The sequence below is a fragment of the Microdochium trichocladiopsis genome (genome assembly GCF_020744255.1).
Source record: "Microdochium trichocladiopsis strain MPI-CAGE-CH-0230 chromosome Unknown B0I36scaffold_15, whole genome shotgun sequence".
NCBI classification, from domain to species: Eukaryota; Fungi; Ascomycota; class Sordariomycetes; order Xylariales; family Microdochiaceae; genus Microdochium; species Microdochium trichocladiopsis.
The window spans coordinates 229402-246784 of record NW_025763558.1 but is presented as its reverse complement, the minus strand read 5'-3'; the positions used below and the strand labels follow the sequence as shown (position 1 = coordinate 246784).

Genomic DNA, 17383 nt, shown 5'->3' with positions numbered 1-17383 from the left:
GTAAAGTGAAATGGAATAAGCAGGGGTGAAAAAGCGGTCGGTCAGTTACTATACCATACTAGCCAGGGGTGACAAGCTTCAGCCTCACCAATCGGCGAAGTTGTCTGCCTTGAAGAGCCTGATGGGCTAACTGCAGGCTGGGCTGAGTCGTGCATCTTCCGCTTTCGTTCGATTCCCGCACGTCTGTAAGAGCGCACCCAGACGAACTCCACGCAATCGGATGGTGATGATCAAAGCAATCAGCGGCTTCGGAAAGACTGGTGAAGAGTCAAGTATAAGGTGCGCATGGAAGCCATGTTAAATCATTGCGCACATGCGAACTTTGCCCCCGGAGATGATGGTGTTGCCGAAGAATTATGACTCCATAGAGTGATGCCTTGAAACTCGAGGTAATGTATGAGTGGACGACAAGGAAGCAACAAATCGGGTTGAAATTTAATGCTTGCGTTGGGTGTGTACTTATCTCCGTGGAGATGAATGATAGACTGGGCCATTTTAAGCTTGAATTTGGCGCCCTCACATGCCCAAGATCAGTGACTCAAAGGGGGATATTTTGGGACGTCAAGTAGTGAAGTAATCCAGTGGCTGAAGTGGCGCCTCGAGCTTCGCAATGGTTTCTCTTCAATTCTGTTTCTGTTTCTTTCTCTTGTTTTTTCGGACTGGGCTCCGGTGCTGGCGAGCTGCTGATCTTCAAGACCGACGGGGTTGTGGCGGCCGCACCTGGTGTCACTATCTGGTGTTTCGACGGTAACATGAGCTCAGCCACCCTCACCTTCATTAGCATCACGCGCTTGACACTCAAGCTCGACGACGCGCTTCTGGCCCTGCTGTGGCTCGGCATCAATGGTTGGGGCGAATTTGAGAAGTCCATTGTCTCGACCCGTATCTGACTCTGGACTTTGAGACCGGCCTCTAGGCCCTCGATCGGACGCTCGCGGGAATGTAGCTACAGTGGGACAAGGTCGGTGGCACCATCGACTTCAACCCGCTCAAGGCCAAGGGCAATGTATTTTCGACGTAAGTCTCGACCACGTTCAATTTTTCGGGTGTGCCTACGGCCAAGGCCACGTTCGGCCTGCCCGTAGAGGTCAATGTCGCCATCCTTGTTGTGGCTGAGTGCAAGTCCAATCACATGGCTGGCCAGGGCGGGCACGAGTGCCCGAACGGCATCCACTTCTGCAGCAACCTCTTCAAAGAGCTCGAAATCAACCACTTCGACGCCCCCATGTTTATCGAGGGCACTTCTGTTGGTGCTCTGTGATTTGTACTGGCGGTTGTCCCGAGGGACACCGTCACTTTAGTATCAAGGTGCGGCGGTCGATCCCTGCACGTACTCCCTTTTCAACTTGCAGTCGACTCCGCACCTGTGGCGAGTTGATGGCGTCTACTCTATACAGAACTGATGCATTACCGGTGCAGACGAGAAGCGCATTGACTACCAAAACATCCTGCCCATCGCGTCACAGAACCCACGAGACTTTCCACCGGATGAGATGATTGACATTACAGTGCCGTCACATCATCAGAGTTCAACGGCAGTGTCGTCATCACATGTGAGCGTGCCGCGCAGTTCGACATTCGCCTGAATGATATCTTCCCGGCTCCTGAGTAAGGAGCCCCCATGGCTGATCAGTATCTGCACGGTTGGAGTGATCGACGACATATCGTACCTCGTTGCTAGCGCTTCTGGTCTCGTCAAACGCGCCGTCGGTAGGGGAAAAAGCATGTCCGATTCCTCCTTGCTCAACCCATCTTGAAGTGAGCCGCATCAGCCTCTCTGACAATAACATGAGCGTTCGCTTTCCCACGAGAAGGAAGAGCGCCAGGACAACACTCTCCCAGCCACTTCCCAGGGCACACCGCCGCCCAACCCTGCGGGGTCGATCCCGCCACACCGATGATCGCCTTCGCCACCGCGACCAACATATCTGGCGTGAACACAGCCCCCATCGCTGATGCCGTGTTCTCTGGCCCCTCCGACTACAACTTCAGCCTTCAAGGACGTCATGTCCCTCACGGACGGCGCCCCACACAATCTCCTCGCGCTGGTCCTAAGCAGCGGCAAGCTATTCCTCGGCGAGGCCCAGCTCCTCGACCTCTAAGGACAGTCCCGCCTCGCCGCCGCTGTGAAGTATTCTATCTTTGTGGCCGGGGTCATCTTCGAAGCTCTGATTCGGGTACGGTACCATGTGGGCGGCGGTGTAACTCGACTCGGGGCTGTCCATCCAGGCACACCCATGTCCTGCAGATGCATCCCGCTTGACCGGAAAGACGACCCGTGTCACACCATGATCCTTGTCGAGAGGTTCTATTTGTACACCCGGCAGGGAAGGTCCGCTCCAGTAATCGTCACTCCCCGCACCTCCTGCAGGTCGTATCATTGCGCGACCACCCTTGGCATAAGGGTTGTGATCCAGGCCTCCGTCGCAGGTTCGCAGCGCACTCAGTCCATCGAGACGTCCGAGTAGCACCCGGAGGATGAAAGACCGCGGCTGGCTGAGTGACTTGTTTCCCCATAGTTTGACATTTGGCCTCCCGGGGAAGCCTACATGGGCTTATAAGGCGTGGTACACGAGCCATAGGCTCAAGGGATCGCACACGAGCTAGCCTGGAAGGACGTAATTATGCTGCGAACAAGGTGCGCTCCTCGTCAACAGTGCAGAGAATAAGCTTCGCCCTGTCCGAGATTACCAGGTGTTGCGGTGAGTTACAACGTCGCTACCGCGCCCAGGCGCGAAAATGCACCATGGAGTTTGGCGAGCACCAGCCCATTCCGCTGCGGGATCAATAACGAGAGTCAAGCAGAACAGCGAGCTTTGGATCAGCTGTGGCCCTGAGACCCCTGAAGGCCGGAACGAGCTAGATACCCCAGAAGACCTACGTGGAGCCAAAGCACGTACCTAGCAGCCACGGCCTTGGGGTTTCCAGCCTCACGACTGCTCTCGGGGCGCGATGGGTACGACGCAGAGATTCGGACACCTCCACCCACCATCATCAACCCCAGTGCCAGGGATCGAAGCTTCCAGATTGACCACCCGTAGGCCACAACGACTCATACCAGCTTTGCTCTTGATTGAGACCGAACTGCTGTTTGCCACTTGCATCAGCCACAAACATGCTGCCTAGCCATACTCGGGGTTCTGCACAACATAGTGAACATTACCGCCGACGACGACTTCCCTGCTGTTCGAGGCAGTGACGCCAGAACATAAGTCTGACAGCCAGTGCTGCCATATTTTACCAAGAATGGGAGGCAATGAGGATTTGTGAGAGGGAGAAGGGGTCGTCAATCCTTCCACGCCAGGTCAGTCCGCAGCTGCGAGTGCCAAAGCTATGCTAACGCCAGCAGAGTGGAAGTCTCACCTTTGTGGATGTCAGGACACGAACGTCGAGTATCCACCGCGCTCGGCACGGCCCACATGATCAGACCACCACTCCACAGAGCTAGCTTCAACAGTGTCATCGACCCTGCTCAACCGCTCCTCTCTCTTCGATCCATAAATTATGGACGTCTTGAATGCTGTCCGTACATCTTTGGCAGTACCTTTGAGTGTTCCGTCAGGCGCAGTCTAGTCAAGCAAGCCGTGCTTAGACTTCTAAACCAAAATACAGTGCAGATAGCTTGCAGGTGGCCAACAGAAGATCACCGGGCTGCGAATGGGCTGTGACGTGTGCTCGTGCAGCCCTACCTCAAGGCGTAGTTCTAGCCGTGGTGAATCGTAGCTTAGGCGAGTGGCTCGAAAGAGAACAAACACTGTGCTGGAGATCAGAGGGTGAGCGTGCCGACGCCTGTGTCCGAGGCTGTGACGACCTATACAATTCCACGGGGCGGCCGACATCGCCCATCGGTAGTACGGGGTAGGCACTTGCCAACGCGCATTGTGTGTATGCTGTGGGGCTGTGAAGTTATCATGAAGTCATGAAGTGAAATGCGTGTCTTCTCGGCGACAACAAAGATACGCAGGCATCAGTGCGTGGTGTCTACCAGCCAGCAATCCTTGCAGGTCCAGGCCACGACGAACGGCATCAAGAGCAAATTGGCAAGGCCAGCAAACTTCGCGGCCAGTGCACCATGGTTGATCTGGAAGCCACAGCACAATGGCACGGGTATCGACATATCAAGGCTCCGTGATCCTGTCAGGAAGTGCCTTGGCTAGTCTTGTAACCATAGAGCGCCTTAGCTATGCGCCAGTGGTGCCACGACGACCACCGCGCTGAGAAAACGAGGGGCACTCGTGCGTACGACTTGCCGAGCACATGCCATGAGACCGAGGCGCAGCTCATCAAGGCGTAGTTGGACCAGGACGCAGCAGATGTCCCTCGAATCCCTGCCCCGCAAGACGCGGGAGCCGAAAGCTTGAATTATGTATAGATTACTCTTGTAGATTAGCTCTTGTACAGCGCAGGCGCAGCGTGCTCTGGAAGCGACTGGTCTCTTCGTCGCTATCCCGTCTGGCGGATCCTTGGACTACTGTACGCTTGATGGCCGACGCAGATCACAGCTCACACAGACGCAATCGCACAGATACGTACCCAACCCACGAGTCGGGGCCGCAGCAGCCTTCTGAAGATAAGGAAACAAATGGTGGGCTTTTAGGGGTCCGATATGGCCAGGCTGTGAGCAGAAAAATCCAGACACTCTGAAAGGGATTTGATTGGGTCAGTGCCCGCTACAGAAAATGTCCTCCTGCTTACACGGGAGCTAAGCTCAGCTACCAGTACTAACACTAGGCAGCCTCCATGCTCACACAATTAAGTTATCCATGAGAAGGAAGCATAATAGAATCGAGGGTGCCGTGACGGCGTCAGATCGAGATCTGACACATAACTCTGCGTGCGATGGACATACTAGAGGCAACCTAAGGGCTCCAACATGCCTTCGTGGTTGACGCTGAAAAAGAGCTGAACAAACTTAAGACTGTACAAACTATTTACGCAATGGGTCTAATGAAATTATAAGGAAGTGATTTCAGCTGCCACAGAGCTCCTCTGGTAAGGCACATAATGCCAACCTCTGGCTCGATCTCTGTTTCGTTCGATGAGGTCTCGGCGGAAGTTGCATATCGGCTGTCAGAGCGAGAATCCCCCGTCATGTGCAGATCTCCCATTTTGGGATCCCCGAAGTCTTTGCATGACTGAAACCTCCTTTATGCTGGACCTCTGCTGATGTGTTCCCTAAGTGGAAAATCCTGCGAGACACCTCTCGGGAGCGAGACTTGTACGTAACAATCATGCTCCGTGTGATCTGCCAGACTGTCGTTCATCTGAGATGTGAACAGCAACAAGGCTCAAACACCTTCCGGTCGGGATTGTGTAAGTCTCCGTCTTTATGTAAAGCGTTCGGCCAAGGTCTTGGACGTCGCTGGCCAGAGCCGTAAGATAGTAAGAATGCTGCGGAACTTGGAACGAAGGGCATGAACTCCCCATCCCATCTGAATCGTGGCTTTGAGGTGGTTCTGGACGCTGGATCAGCCTTCCAAAGCCTCGTCCCAGGAAAACGACACCACCTGTACTTCGTTGGAAATCCGCCAACTGCCTCCCCTCCACGGGAAGGGTCGCAAAGCTGGGTCTTAGAGGATCCTGTTCTTCCACGAATTGAGAGAATTCCCAACCTTCCAAGTTGTCGGTACGCTCTGCGTGAGCTGAGGCGCATGGATGGCTATTTGCGTCGTGATACGCTATCATTTGCTCAAGGTGATTGCAAAAACGGTTGAGCTGGTCCTTGAGGGTGGTCTTCTCGTTGTGATAGAGTTGCAGCTTCAGATTCTCCTCATGCATGAGAAGATCAACAGCGGACTTTGTCGTATAGGGAACCTTGGCCTCGACGAAACATTCGGGCTTCAGGAGAAAGTACGGCCCAAAGTCGCTGGCTCTCACATGCTCGATCCAGGCACGGAGGAGATGTAGCAGAGCACTAACGCCGTCTACAAGCCAGCCCGTTTTCTCCTCCTCGTCCCAGAAGGTCACCTTCTGGCTGTGGAGCCACTGCAAGCGTCGTCGATGTTCATCTTGATCGGAGCGGCTGAGGTGAGCTGGAGTGTCTTTGGTACCGATCTGGAATGGTTCCACTCCGACAAGTCTGCCGCGCTCCACAATTGCGCCATAGAGAAGGCAATCTTCATTGACTTCCGGAAGCAATGAGTACTTGACCGAGTATTCTGCGTCTAAAGCTTCTACACCAGAACAAATTCTCAGCATGAGGCAAAGATGTCAGGTTTTGCTCGAGTCATTCCACAGCAACTCACCTGCGAATAGCCGTGCGTCTCTGCACCACCCGAGAAAATGGCGGTGGCCAGTTTGAAGGCGCCGCAGATCGAAGGAAGGCGCAAAACACGACAATCCCCTCGCAAATGACATGTATTTCGCGTCGACGTTGTAAATGAGATGCCAGGTCATGGAATTATGTTCCTGCCGTGTCGGATATAACAGAGAACTGAAGCTTTTGATCATGGGTGTCTTATGGAACGAATTCAAGAACTGTGCTTTGGTTAGACTAGCCATCATCGGCAATGTGATTTCAAGTCCAAGCCCGCGCCTGTCGTACTCCGAACGCTCGGGGATCGGATAGCCGGGCGCCACAACTGCATTGCGAAAGAGACCATGCCAGCATTGACCATAGGTGGGCTTGGTGTCTGGATCAAAGTCTCTGAACAAGTAGTTGACCTGAAAGCTGTAGGTGACGTTGTGTGGCAGGTTCCTTGCTTCAGAAGCTGGATCTGACGTCTGGATCATCGGCTCCGAGAAGCAGAGAGCCTCTGATGAGTTGGGATTCTCCCGCAACGCTGCGCCGAGCCATGCCAGTTGCTCACAAATGTCGCACACGAGAGACTTGGTTCCATGTATCTTGCCCACTAATTTGCGATCCTCGATTCGCAGTTCAAGGGAAGAATCTGGAAATTGGGAGACTAGATATTTGTTACTACAACGGCGTGCTATGAAGGCCTGGCCTTGCAACTTACAGTCTACCCGAGATACGTTGCTGCAGAGGCACTCCACAAAGCACTGCATGGTGTCTTGCCCTGTCGATGGCCATGTCTGCAGCAGATACTTTTCACAGGGCGTGGCTTGAGCATCCACGTCTGAGCCGACCAGGACGATTGCTCGACCAGCAACCTCGTGAGGCGCTTGCTCATACTGTTGCTTTTCGAAAAATCCACGCGCATCCCAGTCGATTTCGATGAGCACACCGGACTTTCTTTGTGCAGGCAAAGCTTCAAATTCTCGCCTGATTTGACCTTGATGGTCAGGTTCAATCCGTGGTAGTGATGTTGGGCGGACTCTCGGATGTCGCCATGGCGTCAAGAGTCAGAAGCCTGGCCGAGTTTGTCATATAGCCCGCGTGGGTGGAACTTCGGGAATCCGAAACGGAAGCTAAAGCACCTTTCTTAGTCAAGGCGCCCAGCCTCTGAGACGAATGCGATTGTTGGTGTCGTGATGAAGATACGTCGAGGAATAAATGTCTCGCCTGAGTTGACGATGATAAGAACACATCAGTGTCACTGTGGACGGGCACAGTCCACCTTTTGAGCCCAAAGGTGGGTTCAGGCGCTTGGGAGCCGCTGTCGCATCGCCACCTCTGCCAATGCGCCCCTTCTGGGTAGGCGGACCGCTGAGGCCAAGGCTGATAAGGATGACACATACATTCTTGATTGTCCCGTGAACCTCCCCCAGTAAAAACCGTGTCGTTCCTTTCCTGCCGTGTGTTCAGCACTAACCGTGAATCTTTCCCCGTCTCTGCCTTACGGGTCCTTCTGCCTCACTTCGTGCAAGATTCCTAGTAGGCCCAATCCCAGAAGCTCCCATTACAGCTTGCATAGCTGCCAACTGGTGGCGGCTGGACCAGCTCCGGCTCCGCGACTCGGCTGGCAGCGTTGAATTTGAGGGCCACTCATCGTTAGCCTGTCTAGGTACCAGGATCGTGCGGATGGGTACAAGCAATCTGGGCGCCAACTGGGCGTGCTGATAGCATGATCGGAAGGGGACATTGGCGCGCCATCATCACCTTCGCCTAAGATCACATGTGCTGTCATCATCTGCCGACATACAATCGCCCTTCGCATCGACATCAATCAATGGCAAAAGCAGCATCGGTCATGAAGAGAACCCTCAAACTCTCTGGCTCCGAACCTGGGTGGCGTGGAGCCTGCGGAACGAAGGAGCGCCGCGAGACGCAAGCGCGCACCCTGCCACTGTACACTAAGGCCATCAAGACTTCCCCAGCGTGTCATTGCCGGAGGACCATGTGGTTATTCGGGGGTGGAGAACCGCAGCTGGTGAGCAAGGTCGTATGCGCCGGTCGACATTCGGAAGCCCTACGTCCTTTGTCATCTGCACTTTCCCGACCACGAGAAGCCATCGGATTTTGACACGTTGTGACTCCGCCGCGTGGCGCAAGATGACACCTAGACGTCCTTCACATAAATCAGTCACGTGGATGGTGTAAACCAGCTGTAGCCGCATTAATTATTCATCCTTGATCGTCGGATCTTCTTGTGCCTTGCGCAAGATTTCCGTCATCGAGGAGTAGAGTTTCAGGTCTTCCTCGCGGTCTTCCTCGTCTTCCCCGCCGTCTTGCCCGCCGCCTTCCTTGCGCAATCTCACGCGCGATTTCCGTCGTCTCCCGTCCGGAAAGACCACCATTCGTAAGCGGTTGACGTAGGGTATCAATACCTGGTAGTGCTTTGTGAAGTCTTTTCCGACAGTCTTAATGAAGTCGTCCTCATCACTGACCAGCCCCTTTTTAAGCGTCGCCAATTCCTTTGGATCGGTGTAGTTCCACGGCTCGAACCATTTGTGTATCCTCGGCTCGCCGTTTTCGCCAAAGTGGATGCATATCCAGAAGAGAACCCAGAAGAATGACTCGAGATCATGCATGAAAGTGTATTGTTCTCCCAGAAGCGCACCGATGGCCATAAAAGCTCGCGTACCGGTCATGCCTACCGCCCCCGAAGGACCCCCTCGCTGTTTTCTGATGCCGAGGTCCAGGTCGATAAGCAGTCCATTATGCAGCACGCCATGATTATCCTTGCGGATCAACAAGTTGTTGATGGAGATGTCTCGGTGGAGCTGCTTAGACTTGCGCCAAAGTGACTCGTGCGCCTTTATGCAGTCTACCATAGCCCCAAGGAATGCTGAGCGTGAGGGCGCCAGGTAGATCGGTATTCCGTAGCCGTACGTGATGACGCGCCGATGAACTCTGTTCGCCCGCGCGATGCTGACGGGCTTTGTGGGCGACCTGGAGTAAGGCCGCTTGTTAGGCGGCGGCAGAGCACCTGCTTGGCTGGAGGACCTCTTCGAGCCGGCCGCGCCGCTACGGCCTGTTCGCGCCGACCCTGACACGCTGGATCCTCCTGCCCTTCCGAGGTGTGCTGGCTGATGGACCATAGCTGTTGTGGTGTCCAGCCCTCGGCGCACGTTGTTGACGACATCATCAGCCTCGTGGCCGACTTGAACGTTGTAATAGTGGTAGTAGCGAGGCACATTGATCACTCCGCTCTCGTTGGCTTCGCGGAGTAATTCGCCTTCTTCGGTACGCCTGCAGCATTGCCACGAATCCTTGATCACGAAAGAGGGATCATCCTCGCCCTCTTTACGAGCTCTCCAGCATGTTGTAGCTCGGCCAACAACAGACCGCGAGCGGGATATCAGTTCGATGATAATGAAGCGCTCAACGGTGCCGTTCAGATCAATCTCGATATACCGCTGGCCGTCTGCTGTCCTGAATGTTGGGTCAAATCCGAGTCGCTCCTCGTCCATGCAGAGAAAGCCAAGGATTATGAGCACGAATCGTTCTCCATCCTCGTGGATATCGAATGACTCTGACGCAACCGCACCCCCCCGGTCGAAATGCCACACTCCTTTTGTCATTGGTATACCCTTTCAGGTGAGAGCTGGGCGAAGTCCCTGATACCACTGATAGAACGGAACCAGTGTGATATTCGCCAGTTTTTGGAGTCGCTGGATGATTCTGTAAACCCCCATAGCAGTCTGCGTGTCGCCCAGGGGTAGTTTGTGCCACAGAATCTGGTGGTCATCGTTAGCTCAACGTTGCATACGACAACTCATATTTGAACGAGCTCACCCTCTTTCCCTCCGCATCCATCGTGAACGCCACCAGGTTCCAGTCGTGGCCTTGTACAAGTATTGCCGGCAGGTAGTCAGGCTTCTCTATCCCAGACGTTGATGAGGTCAGTAAGCTAAGCTCGTCAACTTTGTTCTTTTGCGCGCTAAGCCACGTGAGCAATTGCAGCTTCGCGGCCTCGGCGCCGTCACCTGCGCGCTTGACCTCGACAGATAAGACAATGGGTCCTTCAGTTAGGCCGGGATAGCTGGTGAAGTTGATGCTCTGTTCTTCTTCTGAAAGCGGGCTGGCCCGCAAGAGTTTCTGGAGTTCGCCTTTTTTGTGCTTGTCCCGCGGATAGTACGCAACCGCAAGGTCCACCTTCTTCAATGGCGTTCTGAGCGTTTTGTAGTGAGGGATGATGGATGCAGAGGAACACGGGATAACCCTCAGATCGGCAAGCTCATCCTTACGGGAATTTGTGTTGTCCGCCAGTCGGCCTGATGGTGTGGGCCATAATGCGGTGCGTAGGAGGCGATAGATAACCGTGGTTGTCCAAGCCTCCTCATCCAGCATCAACCTGGCGCAGTTGTCGGCCTCGCCAACGATGTCATCGATATCGCATGGGTCTGGCGTCGGACCCAGTGCGCTTCGTTCCATGCCGTAAAGCGATTTTTCGTGCCATTGTTGAGCGTTTCGTGTGGCTCCGTAATGTGCCTGAATTGTGTCACGTGTTGAGGAGCACAGCAAGGGTGATGGCGACTGGAGTGTGTTGAAGACTTCGACTAGCCCCGCGGGCATCCGCTCGTCATCAGCGTTAAATCCGCATACTTCTGCGCCACCTTCGGCTGGATGAGCTGTGCGCAGGGCGACAAGATGTTTGCGCGGAGAGCTCGAGCGTGAACTGGACACCGACGCAGAGCTAACGGTGGAGGCACTGCTCTTGGGTGCAAGGCGCATTGAATGTGCCGGTCGGGGGGTGGCTTGCTCGCCTCGCAGACGATCTTGGTCGGATAAAGGATCGCTGACATCGGGGGGTGTGCTGGTCCGTCGCTGCCTCTTAGACGGAGACGCGCCGGATGCGACCGACATGGGGGGCGACACGAGGCTTTGCCCACGCTTCGTGTACAAGTGCTGCTGTTTTGTCCGCTGGGTTGGAGGTGATGCTTGTTCGAAAGCCTTCTGGCCGGCTGTAGCGCGGATGGAATTGACCCACTCGTTCACGTCCATAGCCGATGTGCCAGTTTCCCGACCGTGACCGTTGGTTGGTGATGGTGCGGTTGGTGTTGGTAAGGACGGGTGAGATGGTGGACGATGGTCAGATTGTTCCCCCCACAACCCGGGAAGCGGCTTATATAACCCGAAGCGGGGGTGCCTCGGTTCCCAGGGCAACCACTCGAGGCGGGTAGCAGAAAAGTCGGGCACTGACCCAATCAAATGCCCAACAGAGTGTCCGGACTTTTCTGCTCACAGCCTGCCATTCTCGGGGTCCGCCAACTCTTGGCTTTCACAAAAAGTACTTTGCTGCTACCCCTGCAGGTCACATGCTCAGCCTCGCCTTTATCAACTACTTTTGTGATGCACGGATGCGCCTTCAGCCAGCGCTCGTGCAGGCGGGCTTCGTCCTGCTACTTGTCGGCATGGCTGGATGGTAGTCTTTGAGAAGGTTCGTCTCAAGCCGATACTACGGGGGAAAGACGGTTTTGAGCTCATGTCGAGGAGATGGTTGTCGGCAAGAGCGAAAAGTGAAATGCGAAATCACGACGAGGAGTTGTGGTCTCAGCACGTTATCCCAGACGAGCGCGCTCGCCCCACCTGCCCTTGAGCAGGCACCATCAGCCGCCTGGGAACAGACGGATGAAGTCGACCACTGTGGCCGACAGCGACCCGCAGTGTGGACTAGGACACCAACTCAGCACCTTCAGTGTGCATTGCTGATACCTGCTACGAAGGCATCCTTTCGACGCTCAATTACTGGTGACGTTGTACACCCAACCCCCACCCCGCCACTATCGCGTTGATGTAGGCAAGGTTGACAAGAAGGCCAAGATCTGTCCGGCGACCATCCAAAGACAGTAGCATACACCACCGCGACGAGCTGGTGCCAAGCGCTATCGGCCCGGAAGACTTGCTACATGTAGCCATCGCAATTGATAAATATCGCATCACTGTCGCTCTCAAACTCGCTCTGGCGCAATGGCTACATGTTGACGACAGCATGGATATGATATCAATGGGATACATCGTGGCTGCATCGTATCGTCTTGCTGGTGAGGAAGGTTCGCGGAAATCACGTTAGCGCTCATTCTCGGCCAGGAAAGTTTCGTTCTGGTGCCTTCTCGAGAATGACGAGATCAAGCAGGTGGTGCCAGCGAAGGCAATATGCAAGTAGAGGTCTCGCTGTAAGACTCAAAGACAGTTACTAATATTGCCCTAGACCTACTTGAAGAACGACGGACTCGACTGCGGGCCGAAGTGTTGGATATGCTGGCGACAACGGAAAATGCCTGTCAGGATTGTCACTGGGGCATAAAATTTGCAGCCAAGCGCATCAACCTCCAAAACAAATGAAAGCCGCTGTACATGCTCCAGGCTCCGCTTCGTCAGGTCATCAATCGGGCACAACCACACGACCTCGCGTCATCCACACTCAATTCATTGCCAACCCACGGCTCCGTCGGCCTTCCACTTCTTGCCCATCGGACAGTCGTGTGATGGTCTTCATCGCAGATATACGGAAGCGTTAGTGCCATGCCTGGGAACCAATCACCGTGGACCAGGGTGGAACCAGAAGGCATGACAGCAAGCTACATCAATGCAAGCCAAGAACCTCAGCGCTTTCTACGATAGTACTGGGGGGGAAAGAAAGCTGAGCGTGATACGTCGCATCGAGGCTGCACGAGGGACAACGGCCTGGACGCCACCAGTCATCACCGTGTTGAAAACGCCGGAATCCCTCCGCAACTTCAATTGCTGGTCTCGCGAATATTGAACCACCGGCAGTTCACAACAGGCAGCATCCCGTCTGAAAATGAGAGGCTTCATCGTGGCCATTTTATGCTTCTCCACAAACATAAATTCCAGCACGGATGTAAGGTCGCAAGATTGGGCAAAGGTCAGGAGCAGGTCGTGCACGCTGAAGCGAAAAATTTCCTGTGCAGAGTCCACCGGTCTACGCAGGGATCACTTGGCATTTCACCTCTCACAGACCGATCCAGACGATCATTTGCAGATGAGCGGTATTCTTCCCAGCCATCGGTTACAGTACGACCCGACCAACAGATCTCAGGAAGCAGGGGCCCGAATCCCTGCGAAAACAACTTGCCAAGATACTGGATCTGTGCATTTCATGTTTGGAACTAACAGCTCCACGAACGGGCCAAGCTTTTCCACAAACAAGCCCCACAAACAGTTTGTGGGCCGTTGAAGGAGGAAGGCAACAGTTATTCCCTTTCTACCCTGTTACAGTATAGGAATCAATCTATGTGTTGTGTCATTCCAGTCCCACACTTGACCTAGACGCGAAATTGCACAGAAGTAATATCTTATGACGATCCGACCAACAGGCCGCACGACCGGGCCGAGGACAAGGGCAGGCCATGCAAGCGGGCCACAAATAGCGCTTGCGTAAACATTTCATCAATAGGAGGATCACTGGATCACGGAGTGAGCCGGTGAGCCTCACCCTCGGACCATGGTGATCCACACATCGGATCACGGTGATCCACGTACGGTTTGTTTGTGTTTGTCCGTGTTGTTCGTAACCAAACATGATATAAATGATGAGGATGAAAGGTTCACACGAGGAGCAGAATCCTCACAGGCAGCCAGCACATTTCCTTCACTCCTCAGCGATGAATCTACGTATCATTTCTACCAACACTTGAACAAGTCACTCAATTGCCAGAAGTAATATCTCTGACGAAGAGACACGAAGCCCAGAGACACGCCAAATTGCGAATCGATGCTGTGACGGCCTCACCTACCTTGCAGAGCAGCAATCCCAGCGTCCAGACCAAAGGTTGAACCGGACGGCTGGGTCGGGATATATCTTTTCCCAGAGACACGACAACCCCAGAGGAAACACGACAGTTACGGAGTCGTATGGCTTAGACTTTACCCACGTGCGCAAGAACAGAGCTCACAACAGCCCCGTCAGGCGGTTGGACCCGCCGGCCGTATCGTGATACCGCGAGACACGACAGCGTCGACCTGCCGGAACAGATATCCACAAAGCGCCGAGATCTGGTTGACCGCGGAATCAGGATTACAACACCAAGCTGGTTGACAACACAACAGGTATACCGCGTGGGGAGCCGCCCAGCCCCGTACAATATAAACACTTCAGCACAACGGCGGCTGCCTATATCCCCGCTGCCGCGATGCTCCCCCCCTTGCTGAAGAGCAAGTATACACGGTACAAAGAGGGAACGGCAGTCGTGGCGGAGTGGCTTAAGTCTACAGCGTCAAGTCTCGGCTACAAGACGAGCGCATCCGGCGGCAGCGCCGCTGCCCCGTCACGAGGCGGCCGCCGCAAGGGCAAGGCTCGCGCGCAGGCCAAAATGGAAGCTAGTGCCGCCTCCGCTACGATCTCCCCATCCACAGGTCCTGTTTCGAGTCAACCACGCAAGCCAAAAAAGCCATTTGCGCCGTATGCGCTCGAAATAAATGAATACGTGCGGGTGGCCAGACACATTGCCGCCAAGCAGATTGCGGTGCCAGACTTCTTCGGTTGTGCGCTGGACCGTACGATCACGGCTCGCAGTGAGTTTGCTAAAGATTTCAGAAGACTCGGTCTCAACACAGATGAGCATATAGCTTTGTCGCACGAGCACTTCGTCAAAGGTAGGACTGGTGTGAAAGCAACCGACGGATTCTCAACTCATTCATCTGACACGCCATAGCTAATTGATGGAGAATCAGTCCTATCCCAGGTCCGCGGGATCCTCCTGCCAGGCCAGAAGCCTCTCGACGCGGCGCTTGACCCGGGAGCCCCAGAGTCCCCAACAGTGGGTTCGCCGGTCTTCGCGATGAAGGTGGATGACACATATGCCGAGGCCATATTCGCACTGACGATGCTCATCAATGAGCTCAACGAGCTGCGCTCGCGCGTCAGATGGATCTGGGAAAACTACAAAAGCGGCTTTTTTGACTTGGCCGCAGCCGCCCTGGCGACGGAGACGGTGGCCCGGCTCGCCAGGGACATTATCAAGGACGTCACGCCGCTCATCGAAGACAGCGGCGGCCTCAAGAAGCTGCTCACTGATTTTTACGTGCTGCAGCTTCGCCTGAAAGGCTGGAAGACGAAAAAGATCTTCGTTCGCAGATCAGGGAGCGAGGACAACTTCAATTATTCGACCTACGACGAAGCTGAGAATACCCTTTTCGCAGCATTCCGCCTTCTAGAGTTCTTCGTCTCCTCTCGACGTCAACATGAGCTTCCCGTGTACAGGGACAGCACGTACAGCAGATTTGACCCATCGTTGGGCCCTCGGCAACAGAAGACCGGCGAGCAGAAATTCGAAGACGACCGTGCTCTAGCGGTGCCATTGTTCTCCGACTTACTCACCATCGTACGTTGCGTGCCGGACTGGCCAGTCTATGACTCCCTAATGTTCGCGATACGTGAGATCGACAGCACCGACGTCATCCCCTTGCACGCCGTTTTCGCGCTTCAATGCCACCTCGACATCACATATACTCTTGCTGAGGCCATTTCGGACCCGTACGATACCCTGGCAGCCCAGACGCGGGACATCTCGAACGACCTGGCCATGCATCTCGGGTTTCACCGAGAACTCAAGAGCTCGCGCTGGCCTGACTCGAATGACGACAAGCTGCGCCGCATACGGAGCAGTATCACGCGGTTCATGACTGATGATCCAGTTGGCAGAGTGCAGAGGACGGCGGAATGCGACACGAGATCGGCCATCGACACGGGGCGTGGGACGGCGAACGGACGGATGCCACGCTCATCGCCCATGATGTGTGGCCTTCTGCTGTACCACTATCGCGCCCAATATCGCGATGCTGGGCTCGCCATTGCTGATGCATGGGGTTCGATCAGCTGCGCCATGCACCTGCTCAATGCAGTGGAGAAGGAAGGCATGCTCAGCATTGAGGAGGAAGAGGATGGTGGCTGGAGCACCGGCTCAGCGACAACAGCGAAATTCAAGAAGACGCTACCATGGGTTGACATGGATCTTGTTCGCATGATTTTTGGCAACGAGAGCTTTTTCGTCGACGGCAAACCGCCTGCTGGCCCAGCAGAGTACCTGAAGCTATTCTTTCAGCAGGTTGGCGGGGCGCTAGCTGTCGATTCCACCAAACAGCGTCAGCAACGCGGCCGAACAGGGAAAGAGCAAAGCACCCATCTGCAGGCCGAGCACGAAGCCGGTGCAAGGCGACTCAAACCTGGGGCGCCCGTGCAGACCATGTTCAAGAGGAGGTATGTGCACCAGACGGAGGAGCAGATAGACTTGTCCGTGTTGCAGGAGACAGTCCATCTCGGAATAACCGGTCGAAAGCTGGGCAGCGATGGTTCTGGCCACGCAACGAAAGGGTTCATGCTGGCGAGGATCCAAGACGAGGTGCGGGCATGGAGGATCAGGCAACAAGCTGCGATGGCGGGCACACCACAACGACAGGCACCTGTGATTGACCTGGCCGAGAACATTGGCCAAGCCGCAACTACAGCTGACGAGCTCATCGAGTGCCTGACCCTGACCCTCCACGCAGAAACGGTCGAGTTTGCATTTCCCCTGCTACGCCTCCATCGCTTGTGCTGGGAAGTGCTGCGGGCTGTAGATGAAGAGTGCCACGCAGCCCTAGCGCGCTTGTTCGGGAAGAGGTACATTGAGCACAACGATCAGCTGCCTTGGGTTGTGGGATTGATTTTCGGGGCAGCAAGTGTGTCAAATATGGTACCACTAAAGCTGGCCGCGCGGGCTCTGCGAGTTTTTCTGGACTCTGGGAGGGGAGATGTGGCGCAGGACATGTATGTGAAGATGCTGATTAGACCGGACGTCTAAGTCGAGGTCGCGTGGGGATGGATCAGGAACGGAGTATGTGTTGCAGGACGGTGACAGATCTCTCAGCCAGCCACCAGCTTTTCAAATGTTTAACTGAGTCGTAGTACGATGCTCCGAGAGCAGCGTTTGGCTGTCTTCCGAGAGCCATAGTGGCTCCTCCACCCCACTGATCGTGTCCCATTTTACCCCACTGCGCAGCTCAACATGAGAGCACCCGCGAGGCCCTTGCTTTCAAGTCATTATGAACACTCGAGACGCGGCACACAAGCCCTGCTGTAGAAAATGTACCTGT

General features: G+C 54.8%; 4 protein-coding genes across 4 annotated transcripts; 1 reads left to right on the top strand and 3 right to left on the bottom strand.

Annotated features, from left to right (window-relative positions):
* Positions 1-946: 946 nt before the first annotated feature.
* On the bottom strand, positions 947-2008 carry B0I36DRAFT_436757 (uncharacterized protein; the record flags this gene model as incomplete). Its single annotated transcript, XM_046162853.1, has 3 exons — positions 947-1295; positions 1671-1752; positions 1789-2008. 3 exons carry the CDS (start codon positions 2006-2008, stop codon positions 947-949), a joined length of 651 nt encoding a protein of 216 aa, XP_046004469.1.
* Positions 2009-4992: 2984 nt separating this feature from the next.
* On the bottom strand, positions 4993-7101 carry B0I36DRAFT_400054 (uncharacterized protein; the record flags this gene model as incomplete). Its single annotated transcript, XM_046161659.1, has 3 exons — positions 4993-6173; positions 6246-6905; positions 6960-7101. Coding segments are annotated over 3 exons (1746 nt in total), but the record flags the coding sequence as incomplete, so codon positions are not given.
* Positions 7102-8463: 1362 nt separating this feature from the next.
* Positions 8464-11364, bottom strand: B0I36DRAFT_436755 (uncharacterized protein; the record flags this gene model as incomplete). Its single annotated transcript, XM_046162852.1, has 3 exons — positions 10082-11364; positions 9876-9967; positions 8464-9718 (listed from the first exon to the last, which is right to left on the bottom strand). The coding sequence occupies exons 1-3, from the start codon at positions 11288-11290 to the stop codon at positions 8464-8466; spliced, it is 2556 nt and encodes an 851-aa protein (XP_046004467.1). The 5' UTR covers positions 11291-11364.
* A 3078-nt stretch (positions 11365-14442) lies between these two features.
* Positions 14443-17091, top strand: B0I36DRAFT_256990 (uncharacterized protein; the record flags this gene model as incomplete). The annotated part of the gene is made up of 3 exons (XM_046150987.1): positions 14443-14677; positions 14783-14905; positions 14984-17091. The coding sequence occupies 3 exons, from the start codon at positions 14443-14445 to the stop codon at positions 17089-17091; spliced, it is 2466 nt and encodes an 821-aa protein (XP_046004466.1).
* Positions 17092-17383: the final 292 nt, after the last annotated feature.